At 42.6% G+C, this 16,139-nt stretch overlaps 1 protein-coding gene across 1 annotated transcript in view; it reads left to right on the forward strand.

The window, feature by feature from the left end:
• The window catches only part of akap9 (A kinase (PRKA) anchor protein 9), a 71,138-nt gene extending 55,039 nt beyond the window's left edge, over positions 1-16,099 (forward strand). The window contains exons 30-55 of the mRNA XM_075450368.1: positions 1,491-1,643; positions 2,119-2,205; positions 2,657-3,658; positions 4,774-4,908; positions 4,997-5,041; positions 5,130-5,270; positions 5,757-5,801; positions 5,955-6,800; positions 7,485-7,542; positions 7,795-7,916; positions 8,111-8,299; positions 8,966-9,133; positions 9,356-9,461; positions 9,563-9,758; positions 10,226-10,376; positions 10,470-10,814; positions 11,110-11,397; positions 11,482-11,714; positions 12,304-12,409; positions 12,630-12,815; positions 12,939-13,139; positions 13,312-13,544; positions 13,629-13,711; positions 13,799-13,946; positions 14,851-14,981; positions 15,570-16,099. Coding sequence (XP_075306483.1) covers positions 1,491-1,643; positions 2,119-2,205; positions 2,657-3,658; positions 4,774-4,908; positions 4,997-5,041; positions 5,130-5,270; positions 5,757-5,801; positions 5,955-6,800; positions 7,485-7,542; positions 7,795-7,916; positions 8,111-8,299; positions 8,966-9,133; positions 9,356-9,461; positions 9,563-9,758; positions 10,226-10,376; positions 10,470-10,814; positions 11,110-11,397; positions 11,482-11,714; positions 12,304-12,409; positions 12,630-12,815; positions 12,939-13,139; positions 13,312-13,544; positions 13,629-13,711; positions 13,799-13,946; positions 14,851-14,981; positions 15,570-15,613 — 5,442 coding nt within the window. The 3' untranslated portion in view covers positions 15,614-16,099. The remainder of the gene's footprint in view (positions 1-1,490; positions 1,644-2,118; positions 2,206-2,656; positions 3,659-4,773; positions 4,909-4,996; positions 5,042-5,129; positions 5,271-5,756; positions 5,802-5,954; positions 6,801-7,484; positions 7,543-7,794; positions 7,917-8,110; positions 8,300-8,965; positions 9,134-9,355; positions 9,462-9,562; positions 9,759-10,225; positions 10,377-10,469; positions 10,815-11,109; positions 11,398-11,481; positions 11,715-12,303; positions 12,410-12,629; positions 12,816-12,938; positions 13,140-13,311; positions 13,545-13,628; positions 13,712-13,798; positions 13,947-14,850; positions 14,982-15,569) is intronic.
• Positions 16,100-16,139: the final 40 nt, after the last annotated feature.

The raw sequence follows: 16,139 nt of genomic DNA on the forward strand, positions 1-16,139 counted from the left end.
CCTGTTTTATATCCATTAACATCAGATCTTTTTTTTATAGGAAAGGATTTACACCTCCAAGATGTACATATTACATTTGTAGAATGTGTAGTGCGTTTTCATTATTTTTCGGATACCTTTGTGTTTTCCTGAAGCTTTAGATGTCTAACCTCGACTGTCTCAGCTTGTATAAGTGGAAATTGGGTTTGTAAAAATGTGTTATCACATTACTTCTCTGAAAAGAAGGTGTTTGTTCACTGAGCCTGAGATTCCAATGCGCACGTTGCAAGCAAGAGTTAGTACGGCACAAATTTGAAAGCTAATAGAGCCAACAGTAGAAAAAAAAAACACGGCACGAGTAAAGAGATTCAATGTTTGAATTAGCTTAGAGCCACTAATGCTTAAAGGCTAGCAAACAACATATAAATGATTCAAACTTCACATAATGTTCTGATACGTCTGCCAATTGAGGCGTCTTGTCCACAACAGTCACCTCATGTAATGTAATGTTAGTGAATTTGTGGTTTCTATTGGTGTACTCGTCTTAATCGACAACATTTATAGATGCAGGACAAAGAATAGATGTTCTTCCAACCCCTTTTAAGAAGTTTTATTTACTTTTTATTCAGAAAAGTCTTGTTAAAAATATTTTCATTTACTGTAAGATATGTCTGATAGACGGCTTTAAATACCAGTGATATAGATTTATATTCATGCCGTCATGTCAAGAGATTCAATCATTTGTTAGAATTGACGGTCCATAACGTATGCTGGAGATGATATGATTAGAGATTGAATTAGAAGGACGGCTTCTCAGTTGTTTACCATGCTGTCAAATTACATTTTACATGCATGTCTTTCATTTGGATATAAAATTAAAGATTAGATTTTCCCCTTTTAGACAATTGTATGAAGTTTTGTCATAATGAGCATTTGAACTCTTAAGTTACAATCAGTTAATCCTTAAATTCAAGTGAGGGTGTCCTGATTTCTCACCTTAAAAAGAGTGGGATTGAAAGTGGGTCACCATCGCTCTTTGACCAAAATCTTTGCTTTCTGTCCATATCTAACAATGAACATTTGTGCCAAACTTGAACATTTTTCCTAAAGGCAGATATGATTCAGTAGAATTGGACAAACTGATGGACAACCCGTAAAACCTAACAACTCTGACGCAATAAAATCCAGCTTCTCGTAGAATACTTACAGAGTACACATGATTTCCTCCTCCATAAAAAGCACTGGCCATGAAACATTAACACAATATTCATGTGCGTTTAAAAAAAAAAAAAAGCAATAATCCTGTATTACATCTTTATATGAAGCTGCATTTTTCTGTCCAGTTACAGAACTAGTAACTAGTAGTTTTTGTAACTTAATGTTACAAAACATTAAGCAGCTCACAGAAAAGCTGAGAGAATCCAGGACAGTGGGATTGATATTCTCCTAAATCACATGACGTCTCCTCTGAAGTTCTCATCCTATTTTTTTTTTTTTTTTTGTCACCTCAGATCTGTAACCTGGAGGAGCAGTTGGAGCAGTTCAGAGAGGAGCTGGAGAACAAGAGCGAGGAGGTGCAGCAGCTTCACATGCAGCTTGAGATCCAGAAGAAGGAGATAAGCAGCCAACAGCAATACCTGGAAACAAGGGACAGCATGCTCCAGGTGAACAAGTAGCCTGCGTTGTTCTTCCTCAGAGAAGAAAATGAAAAAAAAGGTCTTTTAGGTTGCAAACTGCTACTCAGTGCTGATGATTTAAATATTCACATCTGACCGGCAGAATGAGTGTGTCATTACCCGAGAGACTCTTAGTTTACCTGGAACGCTTCAATGTTAACCTCTCAACCAAAGATGGATATATATATATATATATATCTATCTGTGTTTTCCATATTAGAGAAAAATTTTCTGCTCACAAAGTTAAAAAGACCTTTTTTTTTTAAATAAGATTTCTGCTACATGTTTTTAATAATATCTTGTATATGATCAAGCTTTTTTTCCCCAATATTTTGCTTTGCAAAGCTGGCTGCAGCTTTCAACACAGTTCTTTTCTCAGTCTGAATTTTCAGCGGTGGACACTGATTAGATGACCGTGGCGTGTCATTAAAAGCCATTACATTATAATTTCTGACTTTTGAAGGTGATGGAGGAGAAGGACAGGGAAATAGAACTTCTTAATGAACAGATCTCTAAGCTTCAACACATGGAAACGGCTTCTGATAACAAGGTAACGCAACATGCGTATATGAAATAGAACCCGAGTCTATTTTCGAATATGCATAGCTCCGTGGATGTGCTGCATCACTGTGTGTGTTCTCTAGTTGCCTTTTTATTTGAGTTAGCTCCCTTTGGTTCCCTTCTTTTTGTTTGTTTTTGTTTTTTGTTGGGTTTTGTTTGGTTGTTTAGTCTCGGTAAGTAGATCCACAGCATCATCTTTTGTCTTGAGGTGATTATTTGCTCTTATGAGGTGTGTTCTTAAACCTCTGAGTCCTCACGCACTGCTCCCAATCTACAGGAGTTCCGAAAGTTTAAATTAAATGCCAAGAAGGCTGCATTATCTCAGGTCCAATTTCTCAGCACAGCAGGGACTCAGATGTTTAAACAAATGGTGGGTTGTTCACGGTCTCATCAAGTCCAATTCTTTATTGAAGTATTAATGTGTATTTATTCTTTGTTAGGAACTTGACGAGAGGGATGAGCAGATCAAAGACCTGGAGTCTCAGGTGGAGTGCTTACGGAGCGAGCAAGAGCGCTCGAAGAGAAATAAAGAGGAGGAGCTCGACCAACTGAATGCAGTCATAGAGAAACTTCAACAGGAGCTTGCCAACATTGAGCAAAAACAGGCAGCGGAGGAAGACGAGGACACTAAAGATGAACCAGAAAGCAGTACATGGGGGCCAAGTAAAGAAGAATACAATGAAATTAAGCAGAAGATGGACCTGGCCTGCAGAGAGCTTCAGACACTGAAAACAGAGAACAGTAAGCTATTGCAGACGTACCTCCACTTGAAAGAGAGTACAGAAGCCTTAGCCGAAGCAGAAAAACTGGACAGCTCAGAGGGTGAGCTTGAAGATGCACTCCGAGAGAAAACCGCAGGCCTTGTGGTGCTGCAGGCTCAAGTACAAGCTCTAGAGCAGAGTGCAGCATCCAGAGTGGAGCAGTTGAGTCTTCGAATCCAGGAGCTTGAAAACTTGGTCAGTGAAAAGGACTCGGAGATAAACCGCTGTCAGCTCCTTGTGGAGCAAACTAAAAGCTATGCAGATGATCTCCAACGGAGGGTCACTAATCTGGAGGAAAATCTGAGGGAGAAAGTAGCCGCGGCGCTGGTCAGCCAGGCCACACTGGAGGCCTTCCAGCTGCAGCAGTCCATGCGATCAAAACAGGAGCAGGAGCTGCAAAGAGTTTACGACTTTGGTGACTTTGCTATCCCCGAGATGAATTTGAGCGGAATGGGTCAAGCAAAACAAGTGCCAACAGGGAAAGTAGTTCATCTGACACAGAAGCTTCGGGACCTGGAGGTTGGACTCAGTGGGATGCAGAAAGACCAGGAGCTCCAGAAGCAGCTGCTCTCCAGCTCTGAGGAGGAGGTGCTCGAGTATGAGAGGAGACTGGCTGTGCTCATGGATCTGCTCAGTAAGATGAAGGCCAGAACGCACCAGAGGACGTCGTCATCTGTGGAGGTGAGAGTTTTGCAAAAAACTGTTTTAATCACCTGCTGCCAGAAAATAATCCCACGATATGCCTCATTAAAATGCTAGTTATTGCTGTAGCTGTGTAGGCTAAAATCCATTTAATTTGGTTGTGTCAACATCTCAGCAGCCGTAGATTTGAATAAATACAAATAGCACAACTACTGCAGACACTGCAGTGAGCAATCCAGCTCACAGCACATAAAGAGAAGTTTGTCATGAGACACAACCAGACAGAAATACGCGTTTCTTCTTTGTTCGTTTTTTTTAGGATATGACATCACAAGCCTGTGTAGCTGAATAAAAAGTCAATTAAAAGTCATTGTCAATAATGTACTGTAAATGTGATGTGAAGCAATTGTGTGAAACTTTTAGTATTGTATACATATTGAATAGAAGTAACTATGTTTATGAGACATTGTCTGAAACTAGGTTAAACGGCACCAAATAATTTGGGGTCTGTATCAGAACTATAGAGGTGATGTTAAAAGGATGTTTTTCATATAATGTTTAAGCTAAATGCTTTTTAAAGTCTTGTCGTACCTGCAATATTTGGGCTTTCCTTGTGTATCTAACACATTTATTTACACAGTTATTTAGATGATCTAAATTGTGCAATAAGAAATGTAACTGTTGAAATAGGTGGCTGGAGATATAATGCATATTATGATAGCTACAACATAGCAACAACTTGCTCAGTAGGCTGTCACCATCTGTACAGAATGGGTTTTTAAATTACTCGGGCCAAATAGTAAAATCAATGGAATTTCCAAAGACTGTAAAGGCTTTATTCATACTTAGAAACTGAAACCAATCTTCTTTATTCTTATAAGGCAAACTGAAGAAATGCACTATGAGACAATATTGGCAAAAATATACTGGAAATCTACATAAATGTTGTGGCTTTCATGATTCAGCACAATATTATATAACCGTAGCAGTTCTGCATCCTTCATGATCAATACTGAATCTAAGATAATTCTCTTCTGAGTGTATGCCCAGCACTCTGATTCATTTTTAACCAACACAAATCCATTGTAGTTACAGTGAAAACCCACAAACTGAATTGACCATTACTGCTCTGATGAGTTTGACCTTTTCATCAGGCGTCTTCTGACGAGCAGCCGGCTGCGTCGGAGCTCCTTCAGGAGCTGCAGGAGGTCAAAGATGAGGCCGCCGCCACCAAAGAGCAGCTCGACGGCTTCAAGGAGAGCTGCGGCAGACTCGAGGAGGAACTCGGAGTGGGTGTTGTTCCCTGTGCTAGTGTGTCACACTAATGAGTGTTTTCAGTGTTTGGTCAGACTGACAAAGCCTCGTTTTTCTTTCCAGGAAAAAAACCTAACAATGAAGCAGCTCCAGGAGCAACTTAAAAAGGTACAAATATTTGATCTGCACGGTTAACATTTTCTCAACGGACAGAACAGTCCGAGGTAAGGAGTTAATGTTTTGACTGTCAATGTAGGTATCATCGAGCGGTGACAAGGAGACAAAGGTGTCGGAGCTGGAAGAGAAAGTGATGGAGGCTCAGAGTGAGGCAGCTGCCACCAAAGAAGAGCTGAACAGCTGCAAAGAAAGTTTGGAGAAACTGCAGGAGCTGCTGCAGGTACAAACAGGCATTCTGTCTTAATCTTAAGGAAACAGAATCCATGGGGAGTTTTGGTCACTGTTAAGATTAATGTGAGCAGGGGGCAGTCTGTGGCGTAGTGGGTACAGCAGACGCCCCATGTACAGAGGCTATAGTCCTCGCTGCAGCTGGCCCCAGTTCAAATCCCGCATCGGACGGCCCTTTGCTGCGTGTTATTCTCCCTCTCTCTGCCCCCTGCTTCCTGTCTCTAGTTGCTAGTTGCTGGTAGTTAGTTTTTCTGAGAAACTTGGAAGTAGCTGTGAGGCTGAACCATCAGGCTCCCGGTCGTTGCTTTTTACCTGCTGCGCAGACTTGAGTTATATTTTTAACAAATTTGACTTAATTCCACGAAAACCAATTTCCTTGTAATCATGTTTTAAACATTCTAAAGAGAAAACCTTTAGTTCATGTATTTATATGCTTTGTTAATCCGATTGTTAAACTCAGTACAATTTCTTTTTCTAGGAACGAGAAATGACGATTGCTCAGCTTAAAGGAGAACTTTTCCAAGTAAGTTGGAAATGTTTGAGGTTGATTCTTTTGCCAGTGAAACATGAATCACAGGTTTACTTTTGTATTTTGACATTGTTTTTATATTTTAATATTCTGGGATGATACCTGACTGTGTTTTTTGAATTTGACATCTTGCCCGACGTCTTCAAGGTAAAAGCCGCAGAAGACGGAGCCGACATGACAGAGCTTATCCAGGAGCTCGAGGAGGTCAAAAGCAATGCGGCTTCCACCAAAGAAGAACTCAAGAGCCACCAGGAGCGTAATGAGAAACTTCAAAAGGACCTCCAAGTCAGTGAAGTCTCCATTTCTAAATTCAAAAACGAACTCCAGGACATGAGAAGGAATATCGATACCACCAAAGAAGAACTCAACAGCTACAGGGTGAACAATAAGAAACTCCATGAGGAACTTCACATCCGTGAAGTCTCCATTGCAAAGCTTAAAGAGGAGCTCCAGGAGGTGCGAAAAGCCTTGATGAAGACAGCAGAATATGGTCCTCCGTCCCCCTCTCCATCTCCTTCCCCATCTCCTTCTCCCCAGCCTCCCTCCTCTGCCTCCTCCTCCACCACACAGCCCAAAAGGAAGGGAGGCAAACAGCTGACTTCGAAGGGAGGCATTGCCAAAGATAAACCATCCCTAACCAAGAAAAACTCCGACCCTTCCAGCCAGTCCTCCAACAAGTCTCACAGTCCTCGGCTAAACAGTAACCCTCAGCAGCAACGCGTGGCTGTCAAAGACTCCTTCGCACAAACCGAACCACTCCGGACATCTGATCTCAGTCCCGACGTCACGTCTGCCGCCAAAGAGGAGATGGAAGAAGTGATTGGAGAGTTCCGGGAGAAGATCGCGCAGATGCAGGAGCTCCACGCAGCAGAAATCCTTGATATGGAGGCTCGGCACATTGCTGAGAGCGAGAACCTTCGCAGGGACACACAGGCACTGGAGGACGAGTGTAAAGCCCTGAAAGCCGTCATCGACAAACTGCGCTCGACTGAGGTGAGGCCAGCAAATGAGGCGAAGCGTGTTTGACTGTAATTATACCGTACCTGCAGTGAATGACTCACACCTGTCTTATATGGGAGAGCTAGGCTCTACTTTTTTCTAAGAAGTACTTTTATATCTTTAACTCTTTCGGTGCCAAAGACGTCTATAGACGTCAATTACGTTTTTATACGGAGCGGGCTGGGGGACAATCTAGCGGAGTTTGTCACTAAATCTTAGGCTTGTAAACACTAAACAGAGAATATACTGGCAAAATTACCCTCTAGGTGGCAGCAGTGCCACTTTGCACAAAAAAAAAGAAGCTTGTTTTCTGTTTTTTTTTTTTGGTCAAACAGCTGTTTTTGGTGAAACCAACCTATGTTCTACTGTCTGTTACTAAAGGACTGAAAATGGTAGAAACAAACTTTTTTTTCCTGATCAAAGAAGAGAGTCTACTCTTTCGTTTGGTAATTTCGGTGTGTACATAGTCATAAGACACACTTTTCTGTGGGTCTTTGAAAATCAGTCAAAATACTGTAAAACACTTGGCAGTATGGCTCTCTCTTCACTGAAAATGGCTGGCAGCCAATGAGTTAAGTGGTTCTGACATTTTTAGATCAAAAATGTATTTTATATCCATTTTTCTTTTGTTTTTTAATTAAAATACACTGCAAATGACTTTAATCTCATCCTGTTTAGGCTCCTGCTTCAAGACAAGACCGTCCTACGCCACAGTTCAAAGATGGCTACACCAGTGGTAAGACACATTGCATCAACAACTCACAAAACTCTGGAAGACCGCCACTTGGTTTATTCCCTGAATGTGAATCACCGTTAAATCAGCGATATCTGACTATATTTCACCGGGCTGCCTTGTGTGTTTTGGGCTTATGGTTGAGTTTGACTTGACAGTTATCCTTCAGTTTACCGTGTGGAGACTGTACGTTTCTTAGGGTACTGTTAACAAGTTTTATTATTTTGCTTCAAGAGTGTTTTTGTTGTCATGCAGACAGCAGCTCAGACTACAGCCAGAGGACTGGATACGACCTGCCGAGCTTGCAGCAGGAGTTCAGGACGACTCCAGAGGGCGCCAGGAGAGAAACTGATGATCCACTGCCTGACCGGATCAAGGTACAGCTGTCACTTTTTTTTGTGAATCACTCATGTTGTTTTACACTCTATAGTACAGTGTAGTATTTGTTGTCGCCTTTCCAATCAGATCCCTCATGGGTAATCTTAAGCATCCCTGAAGTTTATTTTGTTCAGAAATCGTAAAGAGTGAAAGTAATCCCAACAGTCTCTCTGTGTGGCGTTTCTTTAACTAGACGTTGCTCCGTGAGGTGCATCAGGAAGGCATGCAGGTTCTCTCCCTGTCAGAGCTTCCCATCTCTGAAAGCGAACCGGGCAGCCGATTCCACGACGAAGGCTGGATGAAGGAGAGAGACGCCCTGCTGGCAACTGTAGAATCTCTTAAAGGGCTCATCACCAAGATGCAGACACACAGGCAAACACAGGTATAAAAGTCAAAACCACAGAGTTTACTGTAATATCAAATTTATTTGTATAGCACATTTCATGTACAAAACCATTCAAAGTGCTTTACATGAAATAAAAGCAGCGGGGAGTGGAAGAAGCATTAAAAATACATAAAAGAATATAAAGAGAAACAAATAAAATAATTTAAATGAATTTTAAAAACAGGCAACACTCCAGATAAATTAAAAGATACCGTGCAGATTTCATGCATAGACACATGAGAACAGAAATGTTTTTAACCTGGATTTAAAAATGTCTACATTTGATGAAAGTTTAATCTCCACTGGCAGTTTGTTCCACTTGTTTGCAGCATAACAGCTAAATGCTGCTTCTCCATGTTTAGTCTGGACTCTGGACTGGACCAGCTGACCTGAGTCCTTGGATCTAAGAGCTCTGCTGGGTTTATATTCTCTGAACATATCACAGATGTATTTTGGCCCTAAACCGTTCTGGTTTAGGCCCAAAATACATAACTTAAGGTGCATATAAATGATCATATTTGCCTTGTCACTAGTCTTCATCTGGGCTCATACCCTTTGTTCTAAAAAGGAAAAACCAAAACATGCATCAACAGACAGATTTGGAAGAAACTCCCATGACTCTGTTTTAATATCTTCGTGTGCGCGTTTCTAACTTTGTTTTAGACGTCAGACGGTGCAGACTGGCGTGGGGATCTGCTGGATGCAGTGCGACAGGTGTTTGTGAGGGAGAGGAGCGTGCTGAAGAGCGCCCTCTATAGCCAGCTGGACCTGCTGGACACCAGTGATGCCATCATTCACCTCAATCAGCTGGAGCGCCGACTGGCTGAACAGGTCAAAAACAGCAGCTCCGTGTTCCTGATTAGGATATTTAAAAAAAATTTAAGATATTATAAATATATAAATATTTTAAATTAAATTTTTACATTTGAGTCTAAGCTGAGAAGACAAAAATGTCGGAATGACGACATTCTCAGTGGCACGTTTTACTTCCTCTCTTTTTTTACTTGTAAAAAGTCAGCAACTAAACATGTTGTTTATGTCGTCCTGTTACAGGACGCCCAGCACAGAGAGGCCCTGGGTTCACTCCACACTGCAGACAGGTTCAGTCTTATCTCTGAAATTCATCAGCTCCGTAGGCAGCTAGAACAACATCAACAAGGTAAACCAGCTTTAAAAAAAATAAATAATAATAATATAAATAAGTATGTTTACTATATTTAAGAAAAATAAGATAATAATTTTTATTTTTTGGTCGTTTAGGCGCCCAACCAGGCCTTTCATCGACCGGTGAATATAACAAGGAGGAGCAGAGGGAGGGAGGAAGAGCTGATGGAGCGGCGGCGGCCGACAGGCTGCTGGTGGAGGAGCTGAAGGGTGAACTGTCTCAGACTAAGCTAGAGCTGGAGACGACGCTCAAGACCCAACACAAACACCTCAAAGAGCTCGACACGCTCAGGTTAGACGTGAAACACAAATGCATGAATTTGACTGACCAGACGGGCGTGCTAAGAGGCTAAGTTGAACAAAAACGGACAGCGTTTGTGTTAGCTGTGTGACCTTCATCTCTTAAGCTGAAGCCGGTCTCTTATTATCATGCAGTATTATGTACACTGATTTCAATAATGCAAAGCAGTTAAAACTTCTTGGAAATGCTTTAGTGTGCCCCCCCCCCAGAACAAGCACTGAAGTGACAGTGAGAAGGAAAACTCCCTTTTTAACCTTGAGCTGAACCAGAATCATAAAGTATAAATTATATCATAAGTATCAAAGCAGAGAGCGATATTGAATATGAAGCCCCTGTAGAACGGAAGAAGGTTTACAAGATTAACTTTAAAAATTTTATCTGCATGAAAAGCTAAGGGTTGGTCTCTTGATTTTAGGGTTAAAACTTTAAAGATTAAAACCTTCTCAACGTGTCAACAGGGCAGGGATATCACAGAAAGCTGCAGAGGTGGACGCCCTGAATGAACAGCTGATGGGAGAGAGGAAGAGAAGCAGAGACCTTCAGTGGGCAGTGGAGAAGGAGAGGTGTCGAACTGGGAAAAATGAGGAGAGTAAACGAGAGGAGCTGGAGGTAAGACAGGTTGTTTTAAAAAGTTGTAATTACTGGATCGTGTACTTTAGGAGTGGAGTTTAATTTTAGAGACAATTTTCACTTATCCACCAGGACCTGCACCTGACTCTGGTGGAGCAGAAGACCCGCGTAGCCCAGCTGACCCAGACCCTGCAAGAGGAGCGCCAGGCCGCCTCTCAGCTCTCCCAGCAGGCAGAACAGGAGCACCTCAACCTCCACAGACACCTGCAGGAGCTTCAAGTCCAGCTGGAGACCGAGCAAGCCAAGGCTCAGGAGATGAGTTCTGCACTGGGGAGGGAGAGACAGCTGCGGACCGGCGTCTCCTCTCACAGCGGTGCCTCCAACGAGGAGCGTGTCCACGAGGACGGGAGGGGCCTTGAAGAGGAAGGAAGTCTGCTGGAAAGATTGCAGATGGAGCTGGATGACAAGCATACACAGGTGGGATGTTTGTTGTTTTCTGTACGAGACAGACATTTCTCCAAACCTCCAAATAAATATATCTCGATCTCTATATTCATATTCTAAAAACTGTTGGAAAACAACTGGAAAAAGACATGAAAATGGCATTAATTATATTTAGTTGTTAGTTAGTTGCCGTCTGTGACTTTGCTGAGAGATGTCACTAAATCCTGCTCACTGCTCCTTTAATGGGAGACACAGGAGGTGAATTAGGTTTTCTTTTTTTTCTTCAATCCAAGTTGATTTTTTTTTTTCTCTTTTTTTCCCTCTCCAGGTGGTGGATCTCCTCAGCGAGGTGGAGGTCCAGAGGCTTGAGGTGGTACGAAGGGAGGAGGACCTAACCCTGGCCAATCAGAGGTCCGAACGAGACCAGGAGGCGCTGCTGGAGGCTCGGGCTCAGCTTGAGAAGCTTGAAGCACGAATGTCGGAAGTCCAGGAGCAGCTAGACGGAGAGCTGGAGAGAAGGAGGAGCCTGGAGGAAGAGAAGGAGAGACTGCAGGAGAGGTTGAACCAGTTAGGAAAAAGAGAGGGAAGCGGACATCCACAGACTGACAGCCAGAGTGTGAGTGACAGAGATTGACACAATGGTTACTTTTTAGTGATGCTGTCCAGTGTATTAAAGCCTTGATTGTCATTATTTAAACAGCCGGCCATCTTGCACAGTGATTCCACTGACCGCACTAAAGACTGGGTGTTCCAGCAGAAGAGTGGAAATGCTCAGTCGGTGAGCTCCAGCGCATCTCCGCACACGGAGGTCCCTCCAACAGGCCACAGCAGCGGGCCACATCACGGCCCTTGGCGCACAGTCGACAGGATTGTGGGAAAACTCCACCTCATTTCTTCGAAGATCCGCAGCATGGCCAGCAACACCTCCGACAGGTAATCAAAGCAGCTGTGATCAATTTTTGAATTTTTATACCCTACCGAAACTTTTGAATTTCTTGAACACGAAGAGATGTTTACAGTGATGACCTAAAGAGAATTAGCACTTTTCCTCAACTCTTTAGAGTTATGTGCCTGCCAGCCACACCTGTTCAAAATGGAAGCTGTTATGTACAGGTAGATGTAGGCGAACCTGTGCCTCCAGTCTCTGTCACTCTGATCCTGAACAAGTTAAAAGTGAATTAAAGAAGAAATTCTTAACCACTCTCAACCAGTTAGAAAGGTCCAGACCTCAGTGACTGATGAGCCAAAGCTTTAAAACTTTACGGCTCAGGTTTATCCCACATATCATGTTTTTCGAAGGATTGATAATGTTCTACATGAATGACTTTGTAAAATCAATAATGACGATAATAAATATCAGCTTTAAAGGTGATAGTTTGTGTGTTTTTAACGTTTGATTATATCAGGTTGTTGCTTTGCAGAAGCTTTGTCTTAAACCAACAGCACACATTCAATTCATCAATAAATCTGTTTTCATTCACAGGTTTCACATTCAGTTATTAATGGAATCTGATCTTTACAGGCCGACTGCAGAGGTTGACAGTGAAGACTTGTCGTGGGTCCAGTCTAGTGTTGATGAGGTCATCACCATGCTACAGCAATCCCCAGGTCTGCCCTCCATCCCAGAGGTCAGTTTATTTATTTATTTTTTTATTTGGTTTTGATACTTCTGGATTATGTGGTGTTTAATCTAAACTGATTTTTTTCAAGAAGGCAAAGTAAGCAAAGCCAAAACATACATTGGGCACAAATTTCAGTGAAAATAAGAAACCTCACTGTCATGAGCTACTATCAGTGGTTCAGATGTCGTTGAGCTTGGTTGTGATTGTTCATCTGTTTCCCCCCCAGAGTGTGTCGCTGATGGCAGGAGGCTCCTCCAACACGCTGACTGAGCGTCTGCTGAGGCAGAACGCCGAGCTCACGGGGTTCGTCAGCCGTCTGACTGAGGAGAAGAACGACCTGAGGAACCACACGCTGCGATTAGAAGAAGAGCTCCGACGCTATCGGCATGCTGGACAGGGATCGGGAGACGGCGTAAGTGCATCACAGGAAAACAAACACATTTGTTTCTGTTTATGTGAAAATGATGGTCTCCTTCCTGCTGTTTTGTGAATGAATGCAGTTCTGAAATTGATGCGATTTTATATTTTTCTGCAGTCCGGCTGGAGAGGAGTGTCAAAAACCGAGTCAGCAGGTTTGCTGCTTTCTCAGGAGAAGGAAGCTTGGAATCAAGAGAAGGTCCGCCTGGAGAAAGCTTTACGTCTGGCTCAGTCCCAGGTGGCCCGACTCAGGGGAGAAATCAGGTCCGACACTCTGCGAGAGATAAGCGGGCCGGAAGCAGACAATGCTGCCCTGAAGGTCAGCGAAAATAAACTGAGTTACTTTAAATCAGCTTTTATGTAAAGCCACAAAGGACCCATAAACACCTGTGTTAAACTCCCACTAAGAACGCATGTAATGTTTTCTGATCAGCTGAAATTAAGCTACTTTCAAGAAAAGCTCATCTTCTCTTTCCACTTCTTTCCTCCAGAGGATATATGGGAAGTACCTGAGATCAGAAAGCTTCCGCAAAGCACTGATCTACCAGAAGAAGTATCTGCTGTTACTGCTCGGCGGCTTCCAGGAGTGTGAGGAAGCCACACTGACGCTCTTGTCCAGGATAGGCGGCCGACCTTCGCTCTCTAACTTGGAGTCCCTCAACCAGCGCCGCCGGGGGCTCATGCGCTTCCGCTCTGCCGTCCGTGTCTCCATCGCCCTCTCCAGGTAGGACACTGGAACCAGGTAGGAGGGGGATTCTTGATTTTTGCAGGGAGCAACAGCATGGACTAATTGTTTGGCTTCATCTAGAATGCGTTTCCTCGTGAAGCGATGGCACAAGGCGACGGGGATGAGCACCACAACCTCCTGCGCTGTGAACAAGAATGGAGCAGGTCAGACAGTAGGAAGCGAAATGGGGTCACGTGTTTTGCCCCCCTCAATTTTTTGGAAGCAATTCTTACGTCCTTGATCCGTTTCAGGTGCAGAGGTGAGGGACTCGCCCTATCTTCACCCCGGCAGTGTGGAGATGTACAGAGAAAGAGGAGGAGGAGCCGGAGGAGTGTCCAGCGGCAGAGGGAGAAGTGGACGTGAGTCCCCGCGATCAGGCGTCTCCTCCACACCTCACAGGTATAACTTTCAGTAGCAGGACTACTAACAATTAACCTGATGGTATTGTCATTTTAATAATCAATATTCTTTTTAATTAATATTATCAGCAAAATCCCCCCAGCAGCTTAGATCCAATAAAAAATAAATAAATAAATCCTTGTATTATATATAGATCTTAATCTTAATTTGAATAGGCAAGCACAGTGCTATTATATCTCATACATACAGTAGCAGTCAGAAGTTTACATACACTTGTCATGGTGGACGTTAATTTCATTGGAATAGTAGATTTTCAACTATTTCTTGATCCGTTTGCTTTCTTGGACAGAAAATTTGTCCAAAATAACTTTTTTTTTTTTATAGGAATACACTTAAGAATTTGGTGCTCAAGTTGTAGCCACAGTTTTCTCTAAGCGTCTGCGCCTAGTTTCCACACGCGTGCACAGTTTAGGGTACTGAAACCAAACCTTTTTTCAAAAAAGCCTTCCTGGGTGAAAAATCATTCCGCCTGTAATGTTTAAGTGCAAACTGGAAAAATGGAAATTTGGCTTGCGTCAGATTGTGCACTGTTCTCACCTTGAACTGATGTCAGAACATACACTGAATTCCCTTTTATTAACATGAACAAGGTACTGCCAGAGCTAACCTTGTTATTAGCCTTTTTTTTTTTTTTTTTTTTTTTTTTTTTGTACTCGGACTACATTGAAGGATCCCTACGAATCCGAAACCGAACCAGCTGCCAACATCCTGTTTTTGATGACCTCTAAATGTCAGATTAGGATTGTGAATAAAGTGGCTTTAGGGAGTTTGCTTTGTCTGCACGTTGAGGGAAAGACGGCTATGATGAGTCTCACTTATCTGTGCTGCCATCTGTTACATTACGGAGTTGTTTCAATCTTTGTGGGGGGGGGGATTTGTGCAGGTTTCATGTGGCTGCAGACCACGGAGCTCTCACCTGTTCCCACCTGCAGAGCTACGACCCCGACCGAGCACTCACCGACTACATCTCCAGACTGGAGGCCTTGCAGAGGCGGCTGGGCAGCGTGACATCAGGTACCGTAACGCAGTGTCAACTGTCACAGCGGGATTTCTTCTAGATCGGATTTTTTCAAAGTGTGAGGCAGGCCTCCCCAGCGGGGCTTCAGACATTTTTACATTAGATATCAAAATGTATAACTTCAGTGCTTGTGTTTGCATAGTTAGCAGGGAATTTAACTGTTTCTCCCAAATTACGACACTATTAAAAACCTGAGGACGAAGCATGTATGTCATAAGTTCAGTCTGGATATGTGGAACAACAATATGTGGTTATCTTGTCTCAGTTTAAGCAACATAATCAGGATCCTGTAGATATCAGAAATTCTGCAAAAGCGAAAAAGAGTAGGAGTGGTGTAGGTTTTCTTCAGACTTTAGCTGAGGATAGGCTTACCATCTCAAACTCTGAAAATCCCTGTTGTAGAATCATGTATCAACACTTAATCATGATTGTCATCATTGGCATCCATGAAAAAGACAGGTTGACATTGTAACATAAAACTACGTGTAAATGAACTAACCAGTACGCCTGAATTTATAGTTGAATCTTTAAATTCAACGGTGTTTGCCAAATTTACCGAGCTGCTTTTCCACTATTCCCCACAGGTGCTTCTTCATATGCTCAATTGCACTTTGGCTTGAGAAGATAGATGCTGACAACTTACATTGGCTTGAAGAAACTGAGTTGCCTTTTCTCGTGCTGAGCGCTCTGCTGTTTTCTAGCATTCTGGTGTGGACTGTATCTCTCCATGTGGACCAAAAGACGTTTTTTTTTTATCAGTGTACGACATGTTGTATTCAGGCTTTTTGTCGCCAGCACTTGAAAAACAGCTATGTTTGTAATTTAATCTGCCTCTTTGTTGTGGATGATCTACAATCATGTATATTTGTCTAATGCTAATTTAAAGACTTTGTGATTAATTTATGTTTGTGTTGTATGGGTGGAGCGTTATGTAAAGAATGTTTGGGTTTACTGTTAAGGAGGCTGCTACGGGAGATTCTACACTACACTGTGTTTTGTTTAGGTCAGACAGACTACAGAAGACATTTGTAGAGAACGTATTTTTGTAAAGCGTAGGGGCTTTTCCGGGGTATTTTGTCAAAAACTGAAATAAAGAGGACTACATGATTTCAAAGAGGTGTGTGGTTTATTATTTTATTTTATTGTTACTACTC

This window comes from Odontesthes bonariensis, chromosome 18, assembly GCF_027942865.1.
Source record: "Odontesthes bonariensis isolate fOdoBon6 chromosome 18, fOdoBon6.hap1, whole genome shotgun sequence".
NCBI lineage: Eukaryota > Metazoa > Chordata > Actinopteri > Atheriniformes > Atherinopsidae > Odontesthes > Odontesthes bonariensis.